General features: G+C 49.1%; 8 protein-coding genes across 8 annotated transcripts; 5 read left to right on the top strand and 3 right to left on the bottom strand.

Annotated features, from left to right (window-relative positions):
* Positions 1-50: 50 nt before the first annotated feature.
* Positions 51-1,057, bottom strand: TRV_06043 (uncharacterized protein; the record flags this gene model as incomplete). The annotated part of the gene is made up of 3 exons (XM_003019895.1): positions 51-175; positions 200-968; positions 1,013-1,057. Coding segments are annotated over 3 exons (939 nt in total), but the record flags the coding sequence as incomplete, so codon positions are not given.
* A 99-nt stretch (positions 1,058-1,156) lies between these two features.
* On the top strand, positions 1,157-2,203 carry TRV_06042 (uncharacterized protein; the record flags this gene model as incomplete). The annotated part of the gene is made up of 1 exon (XM_003019894.1): positions 1,157-2,203. The coding sequence occupies one exon, from the start codon at positions 1,157-1,159 to the stop codon at positions 2,201-2,203; it is 1,047 nt and encodes a 348-aa protein (XP_003019940.1).
* Positions 2,204-3,566: 1,363 nt separating this feature from the next.
* Positions 3,567-5,005, bottom strand: TRV_06041 (pyruvate dehydrogenase E1 component alpha subunit, putative; the record flags this gene model as incomplete). The annotated part of the gene is made up of 4 exons (XM_003019893.1): positions 3,567-4,072; positions 4,114-4,601; positions 4,671-4,804; positions 4,883-5,005. 4 exons carry the CDS (start codon positions 5,003-5,005, stop codon positions 3,567-3,569), a joined length of 1,251 nt encoding a protein of 416 aa, XP_003019939.1.
* Positions 5,006-5,067: 62 nt separating this feature from the next.
* TRV_06040 (uncharacterized protein) lies at positions 5,068-7,281 on the top strand (the record flags this gene model as incomplete). Its single annotated transcript, XM_003019892.1, has 4 exons — positions 5,068-5,111; positions 5,165-5,395; positions 5,506-5,876; positions 5,996-7,281. 4 exons carry the CDS (start codon positions 5,068-5,070, stop codon positions 7,279-7,281), a joined length of 1,932 nt encoding a protein of 643 aa, XP_003019938.1.
* Positions 7,282-7,887: 606 nt separating this feature from the next.
* On the top strand, positions 7,888-8,597 carry TRV_06039 (uncharacterized protein; the record flags this gene model as incomplete). The annotated part of the gene is made up of 2 exons (XM_003019891.1): positions 7,888-8,133; positions 8,265-8,597. The coding sequence occupies 2 exons, from the start codon at positions 7,888-7,890 to the stop codon at positions 8,595-8,597; spliced, it is 579 nt and encodes a 192-aa protein (XP_003019937.1).
* A 759-nt stretch (positions 8,598-9,356) lies between these two features.
* TRV_06038 (uncharacterized protein) lies at positions 9,357-12,823 on the bottom strand (the record flags this gene model as incomplete). The annotated part of the gene is made up of 5 exons (XM_003019890.1): positions 9,357-10,249; positions 10,327-10,631; positions 10,692-11,400; positions 11,459-11,700; positions 11,805-12,823. The coding sequence occupies 5 exons, from the start codon at positions 12,821-12,823 to the stop codon at positions 9,357-9,359; spliced, it is 3,168 nt and encodes a 1,055-aa protein (XP_003019936.1).
* Positions 12,824-16,188: 3,365 nt separating this feature from the next.
* TRV_06037 (uncharacterized protein) lies at positions 16,189-17,076 on the top strand (the record flags this gene model as incomplete). The annotated part of the gene is made up of 1 exon (XM_003019889.1): positions 16,189-17,076. The coding sequence occupies one exon, from the start codon at positions 16,189-16,191 to the stop codon at positions 17,074-17,076; it is 888 nt and encodes a 295-aa protein (XP_003019935.1).
* Positions 17,077-23,390: 6,314 nt separating this feature from the next.
* Positions 23,391-24,610, top strand: TRV_06036 (uncharacterized protein; the record flags this gene model as incomplete). Its single annotated transcript, XM_003019888.1, has 3 exons — positions 23,391-23,790; positions 23,857-23,943; positions 24,069-24,610. The coding sequence occupies 3 exons, from the start codon at positions 23,391-23,393 to the stop codon at positions 24,608-24,610; spliced, it is 1,029 nt and encodes a 342-aa protein (XP_003019934.1).
* Positions 24,611-25,776: the final 1,166 nt, after the last annotated feature.

Raw genomic sequence — 25,776 nt, 5'->3', positions numbered from 1 at the left:
TGCCGTTAACTATCCCATCCCTACGCCGCACCACGAGCCGGTACCGACACCTCAGCCGCAGCAGCAACAACAGCATCATCATCCGAGTCAGCACCATCAGCACCACCAGCAACAGCAGCAGCAACAGCCGCACCCACATAGTGGTGGAGACGTGACGACGTCCGAGAGCCCCAGCCTGAGGGAGAACCCGTTTACGGACCAAGACGCGGACGGGAAGGTTGTGTTGCATGGGCAGGAGGTTCATTTATCGGGCGTACGGGGACCGCATGACGGACATGGGCAACATCAGGCTGCTGCTCGACGGCGGCAGCAGCAACAACAGCAGCATCATATCCCGCAGCAGAAACAACCTCATCAAACTCTTCCGCAGACTCAGCAGCAGCAACAGCAACAGCACCATCAACAACAACAACAGCAACAGGCTCTATCTCGTCAACACTCACACCAGTTGACTCACTCTCTCTCCCAGCAACAACATCCACAGCCACAGTCTCAGCAGCATCCTCACCAATTACCGCAACAACATCTCCAGCACCAACATCTTCAAAACCACCATCAGCGGCAGAGACACCAACAACAACAAGTTCAACAGCAGCAGCAGGCTCAGGCTCAGGCTCAGCAGCAGCAGCAGCAGCAGCAACAACAACAACACCAACACCAAACACCGCAAACCCAACCCACCCCCCAGCAAAAACATCACCAAGACCAGCAGCAAGCTCAGCAGCAACACAGCTTACAGCAACATGCACATGCGCAGGCGCAGCACCAGAGCCAAAAACGAAAACATCAGCAGCAACAAAGACATACCCAAACGCCCGCCCCCCAACCTCAGCAACAACAAGCAGCGGCCGCGGCAGCGGCAGCTCAGCAGCAACAACAGCAGCAACAGCAGCAACAGCAACAACAGCAACAAGCACAACCTCAACCGTCACAACAGTCTTCAGCCTCCCAGCCGGCTTGGGAGCGCCCTGTACCCGTTCCAGTACCCGCAACCGTTTCACAAGAAGAAAACGATGCCGAAATAGCAGTTCTTGAAGGCAATGCACCGCGGAAACATGGTAAACGCCTTACCACTCGCGAAGAAACCGCTTTATTCGAAATATGTAATCGTCACGCAGACACTTTTGGCGAGCGTAACAAGCTTTGTGAATGGTGGATGGCTATAACTCTGGAATTCAACCGGATAGAGGGTCATCCATATTCATGGCACAGCGTCCGCCGGAAAGTCGAATTCGTCACACAGCAACGCATCAAGTTTTTAAACGGCATGGGTGGGAAACGCGGGGACGACCAGGCAGACGCCGCTTGGAGTGCCGCCGTAGATGCCTGGGTCCCGGTCTGGAGACGGTTTCAGCAACAAGAGACAGAAAGAATAAGTGCAAAGCAAGGCAAGAGAGGTCGAAAAAGGAAGTCCATGGCAGTTGATCCTGCAAACCTCGATACCCAGAATCACCAACCCCCTACTCCTCAACCACCTCCAGCTACACAACAGCAGTCACAACAGCATACCCCCCAGCAGCAGCAAGCTGAGATACAATTGCCCATGGGATTTGGAACCATGTTCAATGGCACTCCTACCAACAATGGTGCAGAACACCCTCATGCCCACCCTGTTAATGCTGGCACCCCCGACCTCCTCGCGCCCACGGCTAGCAATCCTTCCTCGTCCTCTCCACAGGCGGATCCCAATAATGTCTCCGCAGCCACCCTGAAAGCCATCTCACGTCTTAACAATACCCCCAAGGCAGCTATATCTCGAAATCCAAACCTCTCTCCTTCCACCGCCATGCTAATGTCTGCTGCTGAAAACTCTTCCACCCGCCGACCTTTCAATTCCCCTTCTGTCCCCGTCTCTGTCTCTATAACTGATACCCACCAACAGCACCACCCTCATCAAAGCGGCCCTGGTGCTCGTGGCTCCAATCCAGCTAACCCGGGCGTACCTGTCACCGGCGTCAGCGGAGCCTCTACTGCTAACGGCAACCTAACAGATGTTTATATGGCTGATGTCTCTGCCGCTGCATCTGCCGTGGCCCAGTCCATATCGGTCTCAACCATAGACCAGATCCGCACTGAGCTACGGGCGGAGTTTCGTGAGCAGTTGGAGAAGGAACGCTCGCAACTCGAAGAAAAAATTACTTCAGTGCAGCGAACGCAAGAGATGATTCTCAGCCTGTTGAATGACCAGCGCTTCATGAAATGATTTGACTGAGTTCCCCTCTATGCCAATTTTTATATCGTTCTTATTTTTTTTCTATATTATTTTTTTTTTTGGTCACCTGGTGATATTGGTATTCGCCCATCACCCTGTCTTTTGCATATGGAATGTGGCTCTTTCTACGCTTATACCTCAATAAAAAAACTGGGTTTTACTTACCGCTTGGACTGGGCGTTTCCTTTTGCTTTGCTGCTCTACTCTCTTCCACCCCTATCGCTCTCATCCTACACTTTCCTTCCTCCTATTTGCATCTATATGCCATATACTCATCGGGATCTTTTTTTCTATCTCTGCTGTTATACATTAAAGGGGCTATTTATCTTATCATCGTATTTCATTTTTTTCTCTTTCAACGGTCTGGTTTACATTTCTTTGGAAGGACTTTGGTTTGCCTTAGGATTTCATCTTTGTTTTTTTTTATCTCTCTCTTTTTCTCTTCTCTCCTCCTCGCCGTTCCTCACCCCTTTCGACATCTTACGATCAAATTGCTTTGTCTCGTTCTTCTAGCGACCGTTTCCTCTCTGCTTCCATACTTGTTTTTTTCATTCTAACGCCATGAAAAATCATGATGGATAACTGTACCTATAAATCTACACACCACTGCTCTCCGCGATTGCGATCGTGTGCCAAATTGGGGGACGATATTAGACCTTGTTTTCTTGCTAGCTTTCTGCTTTCTGCTTCCTGCTTCCTTTCCCCCTTGCTTACCTTATTTTTCCCTTCTATATCATTTTTTCCTCTTGTATATTGGAACTGGAATTGGAACGGGCTCAGATGGGGAAGATTGGACCAGAGAAATTTAGTTCCATGGCCCAATTCTACCATCGTTTCTTCTCTTTATTCTTAACCCTCTTGTTGTTTGTCGGAACGTTAGTTAATTGTTAGCGAGTGGTTCGGCTGGCGGCTTGGTTGGTCTGGATGGGACAGGCTTAGGATTAGGATTCAAATAGATATGAAGAGCGATCAATGAAGGATCTAATTCAGCATTTGTTCCTGCTCTAATCCCCATTTGAGTAGCTATGTGGTAGTCAAGGATCAAAAAAGTACACGGTAATGAGATGGTAGGTGTATATATCATGGTGGTGGAGGAAGATGTAAAAACGGGGGCATAGAGAAGTGGGAAAGGGGTGGTTGGATGGTGAGGATGAAGACGGGGAAAGGTCCGTAGGGCGCTATTTTGAATCTAAATTACACACGTAAAAAGAAAAGAACCAGTGTTACAGCACAAAGGGAAGGCCGGATGAGCCACGACAACCCAATGCGTAAAGAGAAAAGGTCGGGGAAGGGAATTGAGGAGTAGGAAAGAAGGCGGAAGAAATCTCTGTGTGAGGGCGCGAAGGTGCGTAATTTAGTAGTAGAAGGTCTCATCAGCGGTGCGGCCACGCATCCATTTGGGCTCACTGCCACGGACGTAGATGTCTTCGAACAAGATACGCGAAGTAGCATCTGGAACAGGCATCTTCTCGGCAATAGCAACTTCTTCGTCAACCATCGATCTGGCGTCCTTGTCAATGGCCTTGAGCTCCTCTTCGGAGGTGATGTTCCAGTCAAGCAGCTTCTGCTTGAGTCCTGCAATGGGGTCATTGGTGCTGCGCATGCGCTGGATTTCTTCACGAGTACGGTAGGTGGTGCCGGGGTCAGACATGGAGTGACCACCGTATCTGTAGGTGACGTATTCGAAGACTAGAGGACCCTGACCGCTGACGGTGTACTCACGGCCATACTGGACGGCAGCCTTGATGGCAAGAACGTCCATTCCGTTGATCTTGATACCGGGAATATACTGTCCTCTCTTGTAGTAGTCGGTTAGAGCGGAAGAGCGGTTGGCAGCGGTTCCCATTCCGTATTTGTTGTCTATAAGTCAAAAGTGTTAATACGGCCACAACACAACATACCAAGAAAAGGATAAAACACAATCTGAAACGTACTCTCGCAGCCAAATATGACGGGGAGGTTCCATAGCTTAGCCATGTTGAAAGCTTCGAAAACTTGGCCCTGGTTGGATGCTCCATCACCGTACAGACAGATGGTGGTATTTGCTTCGCCGTTGTACTGCTGAGCAAAGGCAAGGCCAGCGCCAACGGGTACCTGAGCACCGACGATTCCGTTACCACCAAAGAAGTTCTTAGCAAACATATGCATAGATCCTCCCTTTCCGTAGGCAATTCCCTCACGGCGACCAAGCAGCTCGCCGATAATCGAGCGCACGGTGCCACCGCGCATCATGGCAAATCCGTGGCATCGGTAGGCAGTAATGAGCTTGTCATCTGGGGTAATGGCGTGCTCAATACCAGTAGCGACGGCTTCCTGGCCAGTTGACAAGTGGCAGAATCCCCGGATCTTCTTCTCCTTGTAAAGTCGATCCGCGGCCATCTCCATACGTCTGGGGAAAGAAGTTAAAGGTTAGACATGCCCCATACTTAGCGCACAAGGAGAGCTGATGCATCTTTACCTTATCGATACCATGTCGTAGTACATCTGCTTGAGCTCCTTCTTGGTTGTCTTCAAGGTGTATGGAGGAGGGTCGAGCTCGTAAGTCTCGAAACTCTCGTCGGAGAGCTTGACTGAGAAGGGCTTGTCATCTTCCTGCAATCCCGCAAATTAATGGTCAGCACTCTTTCTACTAGCATGTATCCGCTCAATTGGCAACCCTGGGATGCGTACGACTGGAATATCCTCCGCGTGGGCGGAGGCAGCGTCGGTGGTCACAGAGCGGCGAAACAGCTGTGTCGAGGGCTGTCTGCCAACTTGGGCGACGCCACGGGCCCGGATAAGTCTCGAGAACATCTCAATTGACGATTGGATACTGCTGTGTGGACGAGCAGCAGGCAGCAACGGGGAGATTGGAGATGGTCAATAGAAGGCAGCACAGAGGACTTGTTGAGGTCGTTCAGTTTGTTTCGGCCGCAGAAAGTTGTTGGGCCTTTTTCCTGCTTATGTCATCAGCCTGGCCAAACAGTGCAAACTTTCCCAGACGGAGCTTAGGAGGGCGACCGGCGAAAAAGCATCAAAAAAGAGGGACGAGGGGGGCAAGCCAGCCAGCCAGCCAGCAGCAGACAGAGAGACAGACAGGACGAAGCAGCATCCCAACGGCTTGACACCAGAGACACCACGAGCGATGTCGTTGACGATTCCCAAGGCGCCCAATGCTGGCCTGTTCAAGCAGGGCTATCAGAGGTACTTTCGCTTCAGTCTTTTGAATTCTCATTTTATTTTATTTTATTTTTGTTTGCGAGCTTTGGCTGGATATGTGCGTTAGGTAGCATGCCCACTAACTGTTTATATAGCCACGACTCCGAAGATGGCGCGGTTATTCGAAATATCGAGGCATGCAGAGCCATTGCCCAGACTGTCCAGACCTCTCTTGGGCCTCATGGCCGGAATAAGATTGTTATCAACCACTTGCAGAAGATGATTCTTACATCTGATGCTGCCACAATCCTGCGAGAGCTGGATGTCGTCCACCCTGCTGCTAAACTCCTGGTTATGGCCAGTCAGCAGCAAGAGGCGGAGATGGGAGATGCTACAAATATGGTTATTATCCTCGCTGGCGAGCTTCTACGAAAGGCGGAGGATCTCCTACGGATGGGGTTGAAGACGAGTGATATCGTTCAGGGGTACGAGATTGCACAGGGTTTTGCTCTCAGTACTCTAGAAGGTAAGCTCTGCAGGTTCCTCCTCGGGCATGGACATCTGTTGTTTACTGTTCTCTATGATCCTTCCCGCCTTGGACATGCCGGCTGCCTGTTTGCTAACGCTACAATTTCTACTACATAGAACTCGAAGTGGATAGATTAAAGGAAATGCGCTCTGCCCCTGAGCTCGGGAAGGCCCTAAAGACGGTTATTGGAAGCAAGCAGTCTGGGTCTGAGGAAATCCTTGCCCCGCTGGTGGCCGAGGCCGTTTTGGGCGTTCTCCCAAAGAATCCCGCTAACTTTAATGTCGACAACGTCCGTGTGGTCAAAATTATGGGAGGAAGTCTGGAACAATCGCGTGTTGTTAAGGGTATGGTCTTCGCCCGTGAACCAGAAGGCTCCATTAAGAAGGCCAAGAAAGCGAAAGTTGGTGTCTTCAGCTGCCCGATCGATATATCCCAAACAGAAACCAAGGGAACAGTCCTTCTACACAATGCAAAGGAAATGCTTGACTTCACAAAAGGAGAAGAGAGTCGCCTTGAAGCTGCTATTAAGGAACTTTATGATTCAGGCCTCCGCGTTGTCGTCGCTGGCTCCACTGTTGGAGAACTGGCCCTTCACTACCTAAACCGATTCAATATTCTTGTGATAAAGGTTATGTCCAAGTTTGAACTACGCAGATTATGCCGTGTCATCGGAGCCACCCCCCTGGCCCGCCTTGGTGCCCCTATGCCAGATGAGATGGGAAATGTTGATGTTGTTGAGACTATGGAGATTGGGGGTGATCGTGTAACGATTTTCAGACAAGAAGATGCCGGATCTGTTAGTCGCACCTCTACTATCATTCTTCGAGGAGCAACACAAAACTACCTGGAAGATGTTGAGCGCGCCATTGATGACGGCGTGAATGCAGTGAAGGCTGTGGCTAAGGACCCACGGTTGGTACCTGGAGCCGGGGCTACAGAGATGCAGCTGATTGAACGGCTCACTCAGTTTGCCGATAGAACCCCTGGACTTGCCCAGCATGCCATTAGAAAGTATGCTGAAGCCTTTGAGGTCATCCCACGAACCCTTGCTGAATCAGCCGGCCTCAATGCCACTGAAGTTCTCTCTAGGTTGTATACCGCTCACCAAGAGACAGCTAAGGAATCGGAGGAGGAGGAGGAGGATGACGAGGAAGAGGAAGAGAGCTCTGAAGAAGAGGATCCCAACTGGACCACTGGAGTTGATGTTCTTGCCTCATCCCCATCTGGAACCATCGATGCCGTGGAGGAGGAGATTCTTGACCTTCTTGTTTCCAAGTCGTGGGCCATCCGGCTGGGTTCTGAGTCTGCACGAACAATTCTCAGCGTGGACCAGATTATTGTCGCCAGACAGGCTGGTGGTCCCAAGCCACCGGGCCAAAACCCTAACTGGGATGAAGATTAAACTACTGACATACGAGGCATATGGTACAGTATCTCTGGTTAAAAATAGAGTAAGCATCTTCGCCCGGGACGGGCAATGTTTGCGTTCAATAGATATTTTAATTAATCGTAAGGCCCTCTTCCTTGCCTTAGTTAATTGGCCATTCACGAATAAAAAGTCTATGATTCGTATGACGCAGAAATGAGAATTCGTGCAGTGACTCTCTAGAATCTATGCTCCTGTTAGGATAAAACCTGCAAACCTCTAATTCCTTGAATCCAGCAACCTCGATCGTTGTCGGTTGTCGGTTGTCGGTTGGTTCTAATGTTTCCTTTTTAGGTCTAACAGCCATAGAAGCTCAAACTCAGTCACGTGATAGCCTAGCAGACTTTCACAGCATCAAATTATTATCAAGATCAAATATTTTCTATCCAGAAGACGCAGAAAACGGCAATTGAGCTACACAGCCTCCTCGCGGCCTCTCTACTCACGTCCAACCCGTCTATTGGAGTCAATCACTCATCGTCAAACTCTCATCTTTGCCCGGTTCGGACACTTACCTGCCTTCCGCCTACGGTAGAATTTTTTTTTTTCTCACTCTCCAAGCTTCGACAAACTCCTACAAAAATGTCTTTCGCAACTCGATGCTGCCGAAGTGCTGTCCGCCTCTCCTCCTCAGCCTCTGCCCCTGTTCGCACCTCCTCTCAGATCACTCGGTTGAACACTAGCACATCATACATCTCACAGCGAAGAAGATATGAGTCCACGACCGCTGAGCCAGCCGCACCTACCAGCGAAAAAATTACCAAGATTGTCGACCAAATAAGCCAATTGACACTCCTTGAGACCGCTGATTTAGTTTCAAGCTTGAAGGTGAGGTTGCTCGGTCTACATGCGCAGTTTAACCCAGTAGTGCTATTCTTATCTATCAGAATGAAAAATGATAGAGGGCAGGCACTCCCATTCCGGAATTCTACATGCTAACTCAAGCTTTCCTTAATTAGACCCGCCTTAACATTCCTGACCTGCCCGTTGGGGGTTTCGCTGCTGCCGCCCCTGGAGGAGCCGCTGCTCCGGCTGCTGCTGCAGAAGAAGAAGAGGCTGCCCCAGCTGCGCAAGAAAAGACCTTGTTCAACCTCAAGCTCGAGTCCTTTGATGCTGCCTCCAAGGCCAAGATTATCAAGGAAGTCAAGTCCATGCTTGGACTCTCCCTCGTGGAGAGCAAGAAGTTTGTCGAAAGTGTTCCCAAAGTTATCAAGGAGTCTGTCCCCAAGGAGGAGGCTGAGAAGATTGTTGCTTCTTTGAAGGCTCTGGGTGCCGTTGCCTCCATGGAGTAAGTAGCAGGACAGGTGGTTTCCTATATCTTTGTTTCAGGCTGGCTCGCTGCTTGTATTACTAGGCCCACCGTGTTTATTTTTTTATTTGCTTTGCTTTCCCAAGTTGTTATGTAGGGTATGGGAAGCAGGTGTTTAAAGACAAGGCTAAGAGGCAGTTGGTTGTTTCGAAGTCTCTTCTTATGTACAATATGACATTGGCAAGAATCTTTATAATCTACGTTAGAATTTACACTTATAGCACTGAGTTTCTGAAATAGAAATCGGCTGCCAGAGTGAACTTTTCACTCGACCGATTAACGTATGAAAATGGGGCCAAGTCTAAAATATCAGAATTGATTCGTTCTATAAGCAGATTGTAACCCAACGCCACATAAGCTATACCCCAAAACCATGCAGATATATATAATGAATGACGAGCTATAGACAAAAAGCCACATCAACCTCAAAACCCGAAAGACAACTAACCAGTTCTCGACATTAAGAATGAAAGATGGAAAACATAAATCAAGGGGCATCACCGTCAGATATATCCAGAATAAACGTCGTAGAATATGATTGTATAAAGGTTGGGTATAATAAGCAATTAAAAATGTACCCACACCCATGATATAGGGTGAGTTAGGGTGTAGAACAAAAAGAGTGGAGGGCAACATTACGCATTAGATAGTGGGTGGTGTATGTGTTGTATATAACCCAAAGGGCAGCGAGGATAGAACGGTGCTTCGCACCTATTTCGGAGTTGGTAGATTCGCTTCCTGCCTATTCTTCGGCCAAGGATTCATCACCAACCTCACGCCACTCTCGGGATTTCTCAGTCAAGCGCTTCACGCCTGGGATGCGCTCTGCCCATAGTGATTCAGAGGGGGTTCGGAAAGTGTATCCTCGTTGTGAGGAAATGACGCCAATAGCTTGAAGAACTGCCTTGCGTGAATCGCGGCTGAAAACAGCAGGGTGGGTGATCCATTCTAGAGCAGCCTCAAGATCGGCATCCAATGCTGATATAATTGCAGAATCAACAGCAGCAACAGGAGTAATGGTTGGCGCTTCAGGTGAGTGGGAGGAAGCACGACAATCAAGAGCATCCGGGAAATGAGGGGAGTAGTTTCCAGGGGAGTGCGCTTCGGATGCAGGAGTGAGAGTGGGGGTGAGAGTGGCTCGCGGGTTTGGTGTTGGGATAGCTCCCGGTGGTAGCGGCGGCAAACCTCCCTTCCCGAGACCCTTGAGAATACTCCTAGTTTCGGTGAGAAGGTGGTGAGCACGGTCATGCTGACCGCGAGTCACTAGAGTAAGCGACCTCATCAACATATCGGATGTAAGCAATTCCATGCGACGTTGAACAATCGAAGGATGAGGCGGGATTGGAGGGCTGATGGGCCGTCCAACATTCTTTGATTTCTGGTTTTGTGGAAACATTGTGATAGCCAAAAGGGATGGCCTCGGTGAGTGAGTTAGGTGGCCCTCACGTAGTATGTCACCGTATGTAACGTCGGCTTGAATTAGAGGTACCTCTTCTATACTCGCTACCCGCTGGTCATCACCATCGATTGGCCCGCCAAGTGCTTCTAACCCAGAAACTATGCTTTCCCAAGGATCCTGGGGAACATGCTCAGGGGCAGAGGTGTCTGGAGTAATTGCGAGCTGGATAAGGACATCTACAATTTGTGGAGTTAGTTAGTGAAATCGAATCTAGAGAGGGCGGGCGGTGGTGGCTGATGTACAGAGCACTTACCTCGTTTATCTCCGAACCTCAAGTCACCCAAGATAGCTTCTGCATCTCTTCCCGTTGCACGCTTAGTAGTATGCATGGCACCGCTAATCTTCACAAACCGTGCCGGAGAGCCTTCTGGCAAACGCAGCTTCAACTTGACGTTTTGATGTGACGTTGACTGTAATGCTCCAAGACACCCGGCAATGCACTCTCGTAGCATCATCCAATCTTTGACGTACGTGTAAGATGCTTTTGTTCGACTTGAGAGTTCGATCATAACATCTGGCTTATGGGTAAGTCCGAGGCCAAAGGTGTGAATGCCAACCCTATAATTGGAAGGAAAATTAGTACCCATATACCGGAAGTTAATACAGCCTAATACTTACTTTGCTGCCTCGGCGCGAGAGACGACAAAGTCACCACTTTCTGGGTCAGTTGTTTGCGAATCGCTAATCAGCAATATCGTAGACACGGGATTGAACGATTTGCGTTGCATTAGCAAATCCATGGCTACGTTTGCACCCTCAACAACATCCGCACGTAAGCTCTTTTGACCTACGGGCCGAATTGAGTTGAATATCTTTCCCCAGCCGTTCCATGTCTTTGAAGTCATTCCAACAACGGGGACACCTCCGCCAGATGAACCAAAAGTAACCAGGCCCATGCGATCTCGGGGGCCAAGGTTCTGGACGAGGAAACGCAGAGTGTCACGAAGCAAGGAGATTTTGAGGCCTTGCATCGAAGAAGAGACAGGTATGACGACAACAATGTCGAGCGGTACATGGAATGCGGATACAGGCATAGGCTCACGCCCTGGGCTAGTATAATCCGTCATTGCAGTATTGCTAGACTTCCCAGCGCCGTAAGAAGACGAATAGCCGGACGATTCCCGTTTACTAGGTGTCTTTGAGATTCGGTAGTCATCCTCTTCTGATGCGGGAACTTCTACCCCAGGATCAGGGCGAGTTACCACGGCCCCGTTCCGCAAGTCCCCTAAAGCCCTTTTCCAGATATCTAGCTGGTGAAGGGTTGAGAACCTCAGGTGGAACCTGGGAAGTTCGTTCACAGACAAGTTTAAAGTCAAAACAAGGTCATCTACACATGAATCAGCTTCCCTTCATCTTTCTTAAAGCAGGTCAAAACAAATACTTACCAGGGATGGTCTCCAGATCTTTAAGATGCTTCTTGATGAGAATCGATCCCTTCAGAGTGAATCTCGTGCTTGTGCGCTGCGTTACCGGGTCCTCAAACATGTTCTGGTTCTGACTGGGCTGTCGGCCCTTTTTCTCCTTCACGCAGATGAGCATGTCGGAGAAAATATAGCACTCCAGCTCCTGCCATGAGTTTTTGTCTTTGCCCACGCGGATTGTTCCGTGGAGGTTAAGCTTGCCGAACCTGGAATGCGGTCAGAACCAGCAGAAAACACGAGCTTATATCAACGACACCACAAGAGAAACAACCACGATGGGGTCAACATCCTCAACACCCTCAACACATACCTTGAGAATTCCAAACCGTGCCAATTATCAACCCGAAGACGGAGATCTTCTGCAATGGTGCTGAGCATGTCTTCGGATTCGGTGAGGGACTGGTCCTGCACATGCGTATCGGGGCTGGAGAGACCTTGTGCTTTTACCGCCAAAGACTGAGCATCTTCTGCGGGAAGGACGGTGCTGGGAGTCTGATGTATCTGCTCCGAGTCTGGCGACCATTTCTCCCCAGGAACTTCGACTGTGACCAAGCAAGTGAGGGGCTGCTGCTGGCGGGAACGATTCAGTGACGGGAATTCGCTGCGGACTGTCACTATGGGTGCCGGAATGAGGTTCTTGCTGATGCCTGGACGAGGGCCAAGTTCAGCCTCCATAGCCTGTACATCGTAGTCATGGCGTCTCGACACTGATGGCTGGTGGGCATCGTGCTGGTACTCTGACGCAGTTTGGCCTCCAACTGTCCCAGTCTCAGGACGGAGAATTTCATTTCGCGAGCCCAGCGTCAGCCTCTCGAGCCTCTCGCGGTGGCTGTTGGTGTCCCTACTGTCAAGGCGAGAATGTTCTCTAACGTCACGGCTGTTGCTGAAAGACCGATTGGAATAGTCCTGGTTCATCGAACCAGCTCTGTTGCTCCCATTATCCCACGACGCTGCTGGTGCATGGCCGCAGCGATTCGTCTGAGACTCGGCCACGGACACAGACCGTACGAGGTTGCTTATTTTTTCTGTTTCCAGCACGTCAACATTCACGTTCAAGCAACGACCAATCATCGCTGGAAACTTACCTAGGTCGAGGACATTTCCACTTCTGCTGGCATCTAGTCCTAGGGGCGCAGAGCATATTGGACAATACTGTGGCTCGACGTCCCGGATAAATTCGTAAAAGCATGCCTCATGGGCAACATGAGCGCAAGAAAACTGCAGAATACGCTCGCCGCGGAGGGTATGTTCTAATGGTTCTTCACAAACGGCGCATGCGCTGCCAGCAAAGGTTCGATCTCTCCTGTTCCGGGATCGGTCGACATCCATTGTGCCCCCGCCAGAGCTGCTAAACAGCGAAGTGACGGTGGAATTCGAGCGATTGGTGGAGGGAGTGTTGGAGCTGCTGATGATTTTATTGGCTGTACTGTTAGGGGTTGCTCTATGCAGTCGGTTAAACGGATAGCGGCCTGCTGAAGAACCTGGCCGAGTTGATAAATCGGCTATTCAGAAGGAAAGAAATGGGAGGAAGAGAAAATCAAGTCAGTCGTTTTTGGTCACCAAAATGTTGGCGCAGCGCCAGGTGCAGTGAATTAACAGCGAGAGCAAAAGGGTAAACCCAGGAGAAAGGCTAGCTGCAGCGTTATGGAACAAACTCGACTGATACGGTGAGAGCTCCACCGGTGGCTTGTTTGGGCTTTGAAGGCACTAAAATAGCAAGACTCAGAGAGGGTGGGCTTCTTGACATACCACGAGATGAAGGCCGAGAGCGAAACAGGCTAAAGGAGGACGACCTGCCTTGGGGGTCGGGATCAGGCTGGAGCGAAGAGCGATGCCTCCGCATGAGAATGGAAGATGACGAAAGTTGTCGAGCGACAGTAAGGAAGAAGGATGCTGGCTAGTTGCTATTCCTTTCGCAGGCCTTAAGCAGCTCCCAACCACGACGGTGCAATGACAGTAATAGTGATAACGGCAAAATAGGCTGCGCGCATAAAATCGCAGGCAGCGTGGGCAATCAGGTAACAGAAACACAGTCGAGCAGGACTACTCCGTGCTGGCTGCATACACTAAAAGGCTTCTGGGCACTCACAGGGGTCGCTGGTGCTCGGGGATGAAGTCTGAGGTCCAGAGTTATTCTCGAGTCAAGCAAGATATGTTGGGGTTTCGATTGGAAAAGAAGAATGAGAAGGCAGCCAAAAACTGTTCGCAAAAGAAAAGGTGACAGAAATTAAAAGGAAAAAGTGACCTTCTGTCAAGGAGCCGTGATTTTTCTTCGTTCTTCGTCAGAAGCCCGTTATGAGCTGGGTAGGACGGCCGTATAATTGGCTTGCCCGGCTGAAGAAAAAGAAAAGGGAAGCCGGACAATTAGTTCAGTGGTTATATGAAAGATCCGCTCAGAATACACCTGGGAGAGAGCAAAGAAACACTTCAAAAGGGTCTAAAACGGGCGAGCAGATCAACGGACGACAGGCCTTGCGAAGGGTTACCTGCGGTCGGATCGATTTTACCACTTTATAGCTCCTGATGGTAAGGGGACCGAAAAGAGCATTAGATCACCACCCCAGAACCATGCTCAGTGCCGTTCGGAGCAAACCAAATGTGGTCCTCACTTTACTTTCCCCACGAAGGACGCAGCAAACGTATGCTATCTACAGACTACTCCGTACATGACTAGGGAAAGCCACCAGAGAGGGGGTGAAGGTCCGTTCTCCAGCATCGGCAGCACTTCAACCAGAACCAGGACCGGATTTGTGAAGGCCCTTTTTCAGTTCCTCTGGGTCGACCTGGCGCCGTATTCCACCCGCACTACTCCGTACTGGCCATGCAAGTAACTCTTCCCCCTACTTTTAGCATGTGCGGAACCGCAAAAATAATTAGTGTGGACCCAGCACTTTGCTTGTCTGCAGAAGTGGCTACTTGGTGGATTAAGCGACAGGCATCTGATACGCCGTTCAAAGTATGTCCCAAGATCCGCTTCCGTGTGTGTAGAACGGTTCGTCCACCGACGGTAAAGGTTTTGACTCCTCTTTTTTTTTTTTTTTTTTTCCCCTTTGCTGCCATGGAGTAAGTGTTTTTCCCTTCCCTTACGGAGTACGGAGTACTTACAAATGTGATGAGATTACCCTGGCTTCATGTTTCTTTGCGTATTGAATGAAGAAGTGATATATGTACTCTGTACTGACTGTGCAGAGACCTGGAGCTAGTGACCCGAGGTACGTTTGTACTTCCGCTAAGAGAACAAATCCCCTTCAAGCATTATTATGCAGTTTACGGTTACGGAACGAGAGAAGTGTTTCTATTTCCCATGGATCGGTCGCTCAGGCCCGCTTTTGTTCCTGCGCCAGGGAAGGGAACCCGAAGGAGCGAAAGGGGGAGCAAAAAGCCATTTTTCACCAAGCTTGTGATTCCGCGCCTTAGTTTAAGCAACCATGGGCCACGTCTTCTCCCCCTTGCACGTCAACCAGTTTCTCCCGGCTACTCGTGGCATTTATATTGACAGACTCTGCCGGCCATTGCATGAGTGGTGCGTACGTCCATTCCCTCCCCTCCCGCTGATGCCTATCACTTGTCTCTTCATCATGACACTAAGGTCGAAACGTTACATCGAAAGACGCCTGTAACGAGTGAACATCCACACCATACACGGATACGCTGGCAAAGCTGATACAAAAAGCATATTGCGATCTATCAGTTTCTTCGGTACGAGCAGGCGCAGGGGGGCCGAAGCTAAAGTTGAGTCCTTGGAGGCAACATAGTTCTTCGCCTTTACTGGTTTTTCCTGGAAATAACGCCAAATCTTATCAAAACCATGAACAACTACTAAGCTGACCTCCCTGACCGATATTCGCGATTTCCCTACAATAGCTTGAAGAAGCAGGTCATCTACGGAGTACAATTTGCTGGATTATCGTGCCGTACTTTCCACGTGGTGGGCGCGGGAATAATATCGACAAAAGAAAAAGAAATAAAACCTTACTTGGCCATCTGCCAGAATTTATTATTTCTCTGTAGTCGTGAATTCGAGACTCTTGCATCCACCGTCAACCCGTCTGACCCTGGAAACCGCGACAAGACCATACCTCCTAGCCAGCCTTGTGTGGTCCACCTCCGAGGCAACTCACAACGGGCAGTGAGCCGAAGTCGACTTACGCAATTTGGGCGGCGACATCCCGAGTTTATGCTGGCAGTACGAGCTCCCACCGTCATATTTCACGTTAATTATGCCTGTAGCTCCCCTTGTGAGATTTTTCACACAAAAATGCATCGTTTTGTTCGATTCAGACGCCTAGCCTTACCCACCCAATTAAACCTCACAACGCCTGGCACTGTAAGGCTTGCCTCATCTCGCCCCAGGAAAGCGCCTTCAACTCTGAGAAAGACGCGAAAACAAGATTCACCTTCACCCCATTCGCCCTCACCCCATAAAAGTCGGCCAGTGTCGCCTCTGCCAGGGCAATTCGGCCCGGGAGATCTGGACAATGCGATTCGACGGATACCGCTGGAGCTTTTTCAATCTGCATATAAGGAAAAGATGATGACGGTCAGGGCGCAGGACGCCGCTAGGATTACACAGGAATGCATTAAGCTTGCTGGAGGGTTGTCTTCTATAAAACAGCAAGTTCAAGTTTCGCAAGCAATACAATGTGGTAGAGTGATCCATAATCGCTTCTCGCGCATACCTTTCGACGGTATTAATGGCTTATTTAGATCTTGACGAAATCTCTCAGGTCCTATTTCTCCTCCTTCGATCCCCATACTTTGCACCGCTAGCACTGTGGTTCTTACCACACTTAGCTGCACAGGGAGACAAGAGATCGTTATATTACTTATCCCACATCAAGTCAAAATCGGCACGTCCGCTCCCATCTTCGGATCAAGCGAAAGACCCCCTTCAGATTGTCATTGACGGTCAAATGCTACAAGATAATGGAGATTTAGAGAATGCAGCACAGCGGTTCAAGGAAGCAATGGATATGTCAAAACCCGTTGAAGCACCGTATAGCTTTGATGCTCTGTTTCCTACCAAGGTCCGTCAACCTTGGGAGGCCTACGGTTCATTAATGGAGACATTTGGTAAACACGAGGAAGCAAAGGAAGCTTATACCATTGGTTCAACAGAGTATGACCATCCACGGGCGTACAGACTGCTTCTCCCAGAGCTCCTAAAATCGGGTGACTTGGTCAAGTATGAGGAATACCTTACAAAAGTAGCCATGGGCAATGACGTACTAGCTTGTTACCAACTCGGAAATCTATTCCTTACCCTACATCTAATGCACGAAGGCATTGAAGGGGGGAAGGCTGTCCAAAACAAAGAGGAGATGCTGCTTGTATCACAGTATGAAGAGGATGAAAGTCGGCAACTGGCTGCTGAATGGTACGAGATCGCTGTTGCGGGCGGCCATGCACGGGCAGCCCTTGTTATGGCTGGGTTGCTACGGCAGCAGAACAAAGGGGAAGAAGGGTTGAAATATCTGCAAATTGCGGAGAAAAGTTCAGACTACCCTGAATTGGCTGCAAAACTGCGTGGGTCGTGGAATGATTCGCCGTTCACATTTGATTTGCGAGACTTAATAAGGTGATCAGAGGGCTATGATACCCCAAATCCTGATACCGGTTACTGGATACAAGCGGCCGCTTGAGTTCAACCAGAGACGGACATAGTCCACTCCTAGCCTAGTCAGTGATGATGCCCGTATAGTGGCTCGGCATTCGTCACTCGGTGAGCTCAGAGATTCATACCAGCCTACGGAGTATATTTCTCAGTTTACGCAAGGCGTTGGGCCCGCAGCCACATAGAAACCATGGAACTATGGATGATATTTTAGCTGTAAAATATGTGTAACATATAACTAGTTAATCATGGATAGCCCTATCATTTATTCTCAATACTTCTTTTCTGCTGTGGACTTTTTTTCTTTTTTATCTTCCTACTCCTGCATATTATCCCACTTTTGGGCCAAGTTGAGATGCCGAATGTCACAACTATTCGAGCCGAGCCTGAGAGCTGCTGCTTACTTGTTCTTGGTAAGTACCCTCTGAACTGAAGCAACTTTGCTCTCCATTGTCTCCTTCTTGTCAGTTCTAGATTGTCGATCAACTTAGTCAAACTGGCTTTCGATTCCCACATGTTCCTTAAAAGCTGAAACAGAATGCCCAAACTCACCTCGAGCCAACACGGATATCAGAATGGACCCGCACCAAGCCCTTATCGTGCAACACTGTATGCGCCTGGCCGATTAATGTCAGGACTTTGTCCCATGGGCCCTCTGCAGAGAGCAAGCCAGAGCGGAGTTGTTAGCCTCTTGTTTCCTTTTTCTGTCAAGGGCGTTGTTGTGTCGGGAGAGTGGCTGCGTCTTACCGATAGTAGTGCCAGCAGAGTGCATATGGAATGTCAGCCCGGATTTCTCGATCAGACACTGCACTTCGGCTACCTCCTGGGAGACAGAAGGCGAGGATGTTCCGATCTTCCATGGACAAACGGTAGCGGGTTTCCATCACCGTTAGTATTCTTTGCTGTCACTTCACTCCCGGGCCCCTTCTTGACATGGGTCTTCCATGTTCAGATAGTTGCTACTATGCACAAGAGGGGCCAAATCTCGCTCCCAACGCATTCGAATTCAAGAGACGAGACATGAAAGGGCTAAAACACTACTAGACATCTCGTCTGTGTAAAAAGGGCAAGGGACAGGGATAGCTAGGGAATGGAAATGAGTATATCACATACAGGAATCATGCAGACATCCGCAATGCAGTGGGAGGGCGTAGGGATCTCCGAAAGACCAGTCATTGCGAGGACGTGTGGCCTATCACGCTATCTGCTCCGTGTACCCGTGATTGGTGCCGGTTGAAAGGTCTCGAGTTGGGCCTGCAGTGCCTAGGAAGACGCAACCTGCTGATACAATTCAATTCAATAATGGTGAATACTTGGAGTGCTGGCCTGTTGGCATTTGATACCAGGCAGGAAAATAGATGACAACACTGCACCACCAACATTGACAGGGCGATGACATCATACGAGGGATTTCCCTAACACTACACTACCAACCCAGCCAGCCCTACAAAAAAAATAACCAATAAATAGTTAACAAATAAAAAGAAAAAAAAAGAAAGAAAGAAATCTGGACGATGGGGGAATCGAACCCCCAGCTCCCCAATGTTATTCTGCGAATGGGGTGTTTTACCACTAAACTAAACGCCCGGCATTTGCACTTTGGTCCCGCACAACCGCTACTCCAACCGCGGGCGTGGGATGGCTTGGCATAGAAAGTCAATTATATAAGCACAGCCTCCTCCAACATCAAAAAAAAAGACGAACGACGAACGACGAACGACAACGTCGACCATAGCACCAGCGGCAGCACCAGCAGCAATTGGGTCTCATCTTCGGCAGAAGAGGGTGCGTGGCTGACATAGCTCGTGCGGGAACCAAGGCAGCGTTCAAAGAGTTCTGGCTCCTTTGAGATAATTGACAGAGTTCCGCTTCAGCCGTCGATACACAGAGGCGTTCTTAGCAGCGTCAATCCGCTCGTATTCTTGTCAGGGATACGTCGTCCTCTGCACTAGTAAGTCGCTGAATCTCGTATCAATGACGATTTCCTCCATATTATTGGCAATCGTCACTCTGTTCACCAACTGGTCCATCATCTCCTGGGCTCCGAGACGAAATGGGGGAGGGGCTACGTCTCCGCAGATTGACCTGTTCTCCTCAAAGTGCCACTGCAGTTGAAGCATGGAGTAAGATAGCCTGGATCCATCTCAGAAAGTCAATAATCCATACACCAACAACTACCCGTGGGCTCGGAGTGGTTGGTTTGCTGCATGGGAAGCCAGGCCGTTTTGAACGCCTTCTCCGAGTCGTCTATTGGTAACTGTGATTTGCCAACACTCCAACTTTTTGAACCGCTCAGGGCATTCGATTCCCGTGCCTCTCGGCACCAGTTTCGGTATCAACTCAATAATCTGACAGCTTTAACCAACTCGTGGCTGGGTTAGACTCTCCGCTTAACTGGTGGAGTTGACTGCTGAAGGATCCCGTTCCACCAATGTCGATACAGAAATGCCATTGCCACCCCTGTGGCCCAACCAGCCTGTGGCCACGTTAGACCTACTTATGTATGGTTACTGGTAGCTTTATGCCTTTCCACCCAAGGAACCACTCTACTTAATTTCCCGTCTCTTCACTTTGTTTCTCCTCTTCCAGTCCCTTACCGTCAACCACGCATGGGTTTGGAATGGACTACTAAGTAAAGTTGAATTACCGGGGTGGAGATACATTGAGAAAGGTACATACTTACTCCGTACATCTTGCACTTGTACTTCACACCAGGATCGTCTCCGCATTGTTGGTGGAGATTCCCCTCGTCGATCTCAACGGTTGCCGGCCAGATGGATTGCATGGGTACCTACATTTTGCATTGAATGACATACTGGTAATCTCGAGGACACCCCTGTTATCCTACGCACCTTTGGTGCGCATGACCACCGTCATGACCGGCCATCAAAAATTGCGAAACGACAAATCATAGCCTTCTTGAATTCGTGCATACTCAGTAATAAGGCCCTTGGACGCCGAATGATATACAGTTCATCCCTTCTTTTACTCAAGCTGATTCGCACCGGTATGGGGTATTTCTTGAAATGCCATTATATCCCGCGTGAGGCTCGCATGCTGTGAATATTGTGGCTTACCTGAGTTCCATTCGAAGCCACGTTGAATTAGCACTCGTGTTCGCCTATTATGGGCGAATTATATCCTGTGCAACAAGGTTCCTTTTCATTGAGCAATTGCCGTTGAAGATCAGTTTATCCGTACGGAGTAGAAAATACCCAAAGGGAAGCAAGCACACTGGCTACATGTGTGAATCCAGTATCTCGATATGTTTCTTCTCAGTGAAACGAACCAATGTACTCCGTATGTGAATCAATTTACAGAGCCAATTACACCATTTGACAGGGCTTAAACGGGAGGCGGAGTCGTGCCTCATGCCTGAAAGGACTAACCAGGACTTGCATTTCATGAATAAAAATGAATCTCCAGGGATGGAGTATGGCCTACATGCCTGATATGTAACTTGCATCCAATTTTCTATGGAATCTATTTCGTACTTTGCTCTGGAACATTCTCGCACTGCGAATCCTTCTCACTAAAACATGTCAATGATGAATTTATCCCTCTCTACAGAGCATAGATCCAACGAATATGCAGGAGAGGGTGTGCTATGTTATTTCCTCCTTATAGGGTTCGAAGGTCAAATAGGAAGATCTCTCGGAAGATCCTGGCGTGAAATGGCAGGAAGAATATCCTCCCACTGGCCATATTCTCATCCATTTGTCATATTAGTGGTCTGGGAAACTTCACAAGCCTCATGTCAATACACGGCAAGATATGAAGTTTAATAAATCAACCACATCACGGAGTACAAGAAGGCCGAAACCATACATCGGTCTGATTTCTCGGATGCTTCGGACCTTCCGCTACTACGTAGGTACGGTACGGAGTAGCCCTTTGACAAAGGAGAAGTTGCCAATCCCATAACTTTACTGTGCATGATAAGCCCAGCCCAGTTGCCAATTCCCCTCTCCTTTGGGAGGTATGGGAAAGCCACCATTTGCTGCGCTGAAAGCAACTTTGAACACACTGCGATTTATTCCAGACGCAGGTCATGATTCTGCACTAGCGAGACAGATATATGCCCTTGGAATACACAGCCTAGGAGAGGATGTTCGCAGGCTTCTACCAGCGTATTGTCATCCTTGATACCTTTTTCTTGCCTTGTTACAAGGCAAAATGTCAAAGAATCCTTGCTCATCCCGGGTATGATGGAGAAATTTGCTTCGGCTCGTGAACGTGCATATACCACACACCACCACAACCCTCCCATGTAAACCCCCACGGTGATGTTTCGTCATCAATGCGGTTCACTGCGCGCTTTCTCGAGACTTACGCTTCACAAATGTGGCTGCCACCAGCCTCAGAACCAATTAATACCCAGAACCGTCAAAGTGACAAGCAGCTGGGTTTGACTTGACACGAAAGTCATCCCATTAAAAGGGGTAACAGAGGGAAAAAGCAATGATCACCAGCCGGGATAAAAAGCCACTGCTGGGTGGTCGAAGGCACAGATAACCTTTGCTCGGAGAAGATCACCGCCGATTCGCCTTCAGCAAAAGGTGCTCCTTTCCTCTTTTGGGGGGGTATACGAGCCAATATCAGCAAAGCTCCCAAGCTAGAATGGAATGGAACCTCTTCATCCCTTTTAACTATAAAGATTACTAGCCACTTGACCACGTTGCACGATCCACGTTAAAGGATCGTATCGTGAGCATCCGGACTGGTTCCTAAAGCATCTACTTGTCTTCATCAGGCTGTTGACGCCCTGCTGGCTCTAAGGTGAGCCCGGTTGTCTCAGTAATTGCTAGCACATATTCGAGGCTCGCTTGATCCCAGAGCTTGCATGGGGAAGCCTATTATTAGGTTCGCAGGCCAGGCTCGCTCCCTCTGGTCTCAACCCTGGCAGCCGACTAGCTCGACCGGGGTAATTCAGCCGGCGCTATCATCCCGAGAATCAAGTTCAAAGAGGTCATAGCCTGAGCCTTCGCTCAACCGGCCTCGACCCTGGACTTTGGCTCATTCCTCACGCCAGTGCTGCCACCTCCGGAGTATGGCTTCGCCGTTGGTGGTGGCGCTTCCAGGGTTCCCGGCTCTCACTGACTAGTTAACTAACAAGTAACTTCATACGATATGTTTCATCTGTCTGAAAGTAGACAGTCTGTACGCCAAAAAGGAGAACAGAAAAAAAAACTAATATTCTATTACCCTTCTTTTCTCCGGAGTAACAGTTGAGGTGGCAAGGATGGAATTTTATAGGAATTGTGTGTGATTATTTTTCGAGGTTCTGCCCAAAGACGCCCCCAGCATCCAGGGAGCTCTCTGAAAACATTATGATACCATCAATATCGGGATGTTCACGCTCTGTGATAGCTTGCGAACTAGCCCTACACATTACAGGTAGTCCAAGACATGGTCTCGATGCGCCTTTCCATGAAAAACATTGCTAAAGATGGATATCCATGCCACCCTTGCTAGCAGCGTTTCCATGGGTTAGCTATTTTGAACACGAAAAGACGAGGCCTGTGTGTTCCTGGCAGTACTAGGTACAAGACACCTTGAGCCACCCATGCATTTGCCGCATCCTATGGTTCAAGCCTGCATTAGTTAAAGCTGTGTGATCCAAATCAGACTTCCGCTTTGAATTTTGTTTCCCTCACTGCACTTGATTTTTCCGAGGAGGCTTTCTCTTATGATTCTCAGTTTGTGAAAAAGGATTCTGAACTGCACTATAAAGACAGACCGGGCTTGAAAAAGCACTTCTCAGGTCGACTCTGGTGTTCCTGCGGCTGGTATTAATAGACGGAACGGAGTACGGCGTGCTTGTCAGCTTATCCCCTTCCTCTTCCTGGAACCGAGAGGACTGGACAAAATATAGAATAACAAATTCCCAGGCCTGCGACCGATGCATGTTTGAGGCGCAAAGTCTTGTTTATTCGTTATTATCAAAAAGAGATAACTTGGGCCTTCCTCGCACTTGATTTTTCTACCTGTGTAGAATGACAGCACATTGATACCCGGGCCATTTTGATTTATATATTCAGTTGAAAGGGTTTATATGATATTCAACCGCTGAACAGTCGAGATGGGGAAAGTATTTGCAAACGAACCTCTCGACAGGAACCAACGGCCGGTCGCACTGACCCATATACCCAGGATCCCCCTTCTTGTGCGTAGATCTCATGATACTCTGATTGATCATCTGAACCGAGGATGCATTTTTGCTAACAGTGCAACTTTCTTTAGATAATACTCTGGTCTTTTTTTGCACTCACGACGGTTGTTATGATATTTCGGCTAGCCATCAGATTATGGCTCCAACGACGGCTATTTTGGGATGATGCCTTTGCAATAGCTGGCTACTTTGGACAGGTAGCCCAACTAGTGATGGTCACGATTGTATCACCATTGATATATATCCATCTCCAGGGGTTTTCTGGCACTCGCCCACCACCAGAGTATGGAATAAAAATCACCAAAATGATCCGGCTGGTATACGCACATAATGTAGTATTTACTGCAAGTTTATACTGCATCAAGGCAAGTTTCATGGCACTCTACTGGAGGCTGATCCGGGATTTGAGCGACTATCGGAAAGCCTGGTGGGCAGTGGCAGTGCTTTGCGCTGTATCTCTGACTATAAATGCGGTTTTGTTCCCCGTGGGGTGTTCGACCTTGGAGGCATGTAAGTGGGCAATTAGTATGGCCATTATATCTCCATTTGCGGTGCTAACGAGGTGGCCTATAATAGTCCATTGTATTGACAAGGGAAGCATCGACCGCACCCTGGTAAGCCTGCGGTTTAACACAGCAATGGACATTGTGACAGACGTGTGCAGTAAGTCCAATCGCATGACCCAAGCGAGTGGTATCCTTGGGAGTAACAGAAAAAGCCCTGTTACTAACTGCTAGTTACAGTTATGGTCCTTCCGATCGTCCTAATCGTGCGGTCCAATCTACCAGGCCCGGAGAAAGCAGGCTTGGTCGTCCTCTTTGCTTTGGGTTTCAGTATCATCGCCATCTCGGTAGTCCGCATTATCAAGAGCAATGGCTATCAGAGCCAGCCGCCGCTCTCCTGGCTCTTGTTCTGGAGCACAATGGAAACAGCCGTGGCGGTGATAACGTGTTGTCTGGCAACGTTCAAATCGCTGTTCAACCTGAAACAGCGACCCACCCATTATTCATACTACACCAAGACGCGAACATCTCGGCGTCGACGACGAACTCGAACCGCCCAGAACATGGACAACATGAACCTCACGCTGCCGACGATCTCGGATCTCGAAGCATCCACAGACAGCCAGCGGACAGGTAACGAGCGGAAGGAGCCGAGTATGATGACTATTTCGTCCGATAGGAAGACGACCAGGTCTCACGACGCCGAGCTCAAGGAGGAGATCATGATTGGGGCTTCCATTGACAGGGCGACTGGCAGCATTCCTGGACCCCATCGCAGCGATTGTGATCGTCGGCCCCAAGCGCCCAGCATGGCACAGTTGCGATAGATCCTTGCGTGTCTACGCTGGGCTCTTGCTCGGCATGCGAGTCGCGTTGGTCGCTGTGCATGGTTGCGAGCATGGAGTACACATGGTGGTCTATGAATCGTCAATGTAATGATATATCTTCTCGTTCCTTGTTTAATTTTTTCTTTCTCTTTCCCTCTTGAGGTTCCTGCTGTGTTATTCCGTGGGATGGATGGATGGATGATGCCTTTGCAGCCGGCCTCACCGTCACCGGCGACGACTGGCCAAACGAATACCTAACTGATATAGCCAGCCAGGCGCTGACAAAAACTCGATATCCCAACAAGCACGCTGCAACAATTAACCAACCGACCGGGTTACTACTCTGTACTTATAATAATATTCCAAAACGATATCCACATCCAACAGCTTGACTAATTTGCTCACAGATTACACAGCGAAAAAGTTAGAGGCGCTTGTGGCGGTGTCGCTGTATCAGCCAGTCTCCAGTCTTCTGAGGCCTCCAGCTTCTCCACGCCGTGTACGCTGCGTCAAGTCACAGCCTAAATATAGTGCCTGGGCGGAGACACCTTGCATCGTACCCCCCAGCAGCCATCGTCCTGGCACGCCTTAGCCGGGCTGCCATGCCTTGGTGTGCCCTATCAAACGACGAGGCTGGAGGGTCGCTTGGGGGGCGGCGGAGGATCGAACTTTGTCAGGGGGCAATCGCTCTTGCAGGCTCAGCCGCAGTCTGGCTCTTCTTCCTCGTCTTCGTCTTCGTCTTGGTTTTTCCTGCGTATTTCACTCGTCTTCTCTTTCTCTCTTGCTCATGTTCTCGTCTTCCCTGTGAATTGTTATAAAAGCCGCCGTTGTCACTGTTGATCGTCGGCGCCTCCTTATATATATATATATATCTATGTATGTACATTCATGTACGCGCGCCACTCTCTCCTTTTGGTACACTTATAAAGTCATACACCAACTGACTCGCCGGATCAGGTTTTCGTTTTTGAATATTATTAAAAAGGAAATATTGCTGTGTGACAAAGAGCAAGGAGCAAAAAAGAAAAGAGAACAAAAGTGATTTGCATGGTTTCTTTGGTTGTCGTATAAAGAAGAGAAAAGCCGCCGTATTTCTGTGGCTGCCGACTTCTTCGCATACAAACCACCTTTACAGCCTCTCCCTTTTTTTTTTTTCCTTTATATAT

The sequence above is a fragment of the Trichophyton verrucosum genome (genome assembly GCF_000151505.1).
Source record: "Trichophyton verrucosum HKI 0517 chromosome Unknown contig00659_1.f1.exp, whole genome shotgun sequence".
NCBI lineage: Eukaryota > Fungi > Ascomycota > Eurotiomycetes > Onygenales > Arthrodermataceae > Trichophyton > Trichophyton verrucosum.
Note: the sequence above shows the minus strand (reverse complement) of the source record. Positions and strands in the feature narration are given on the sequence as shown.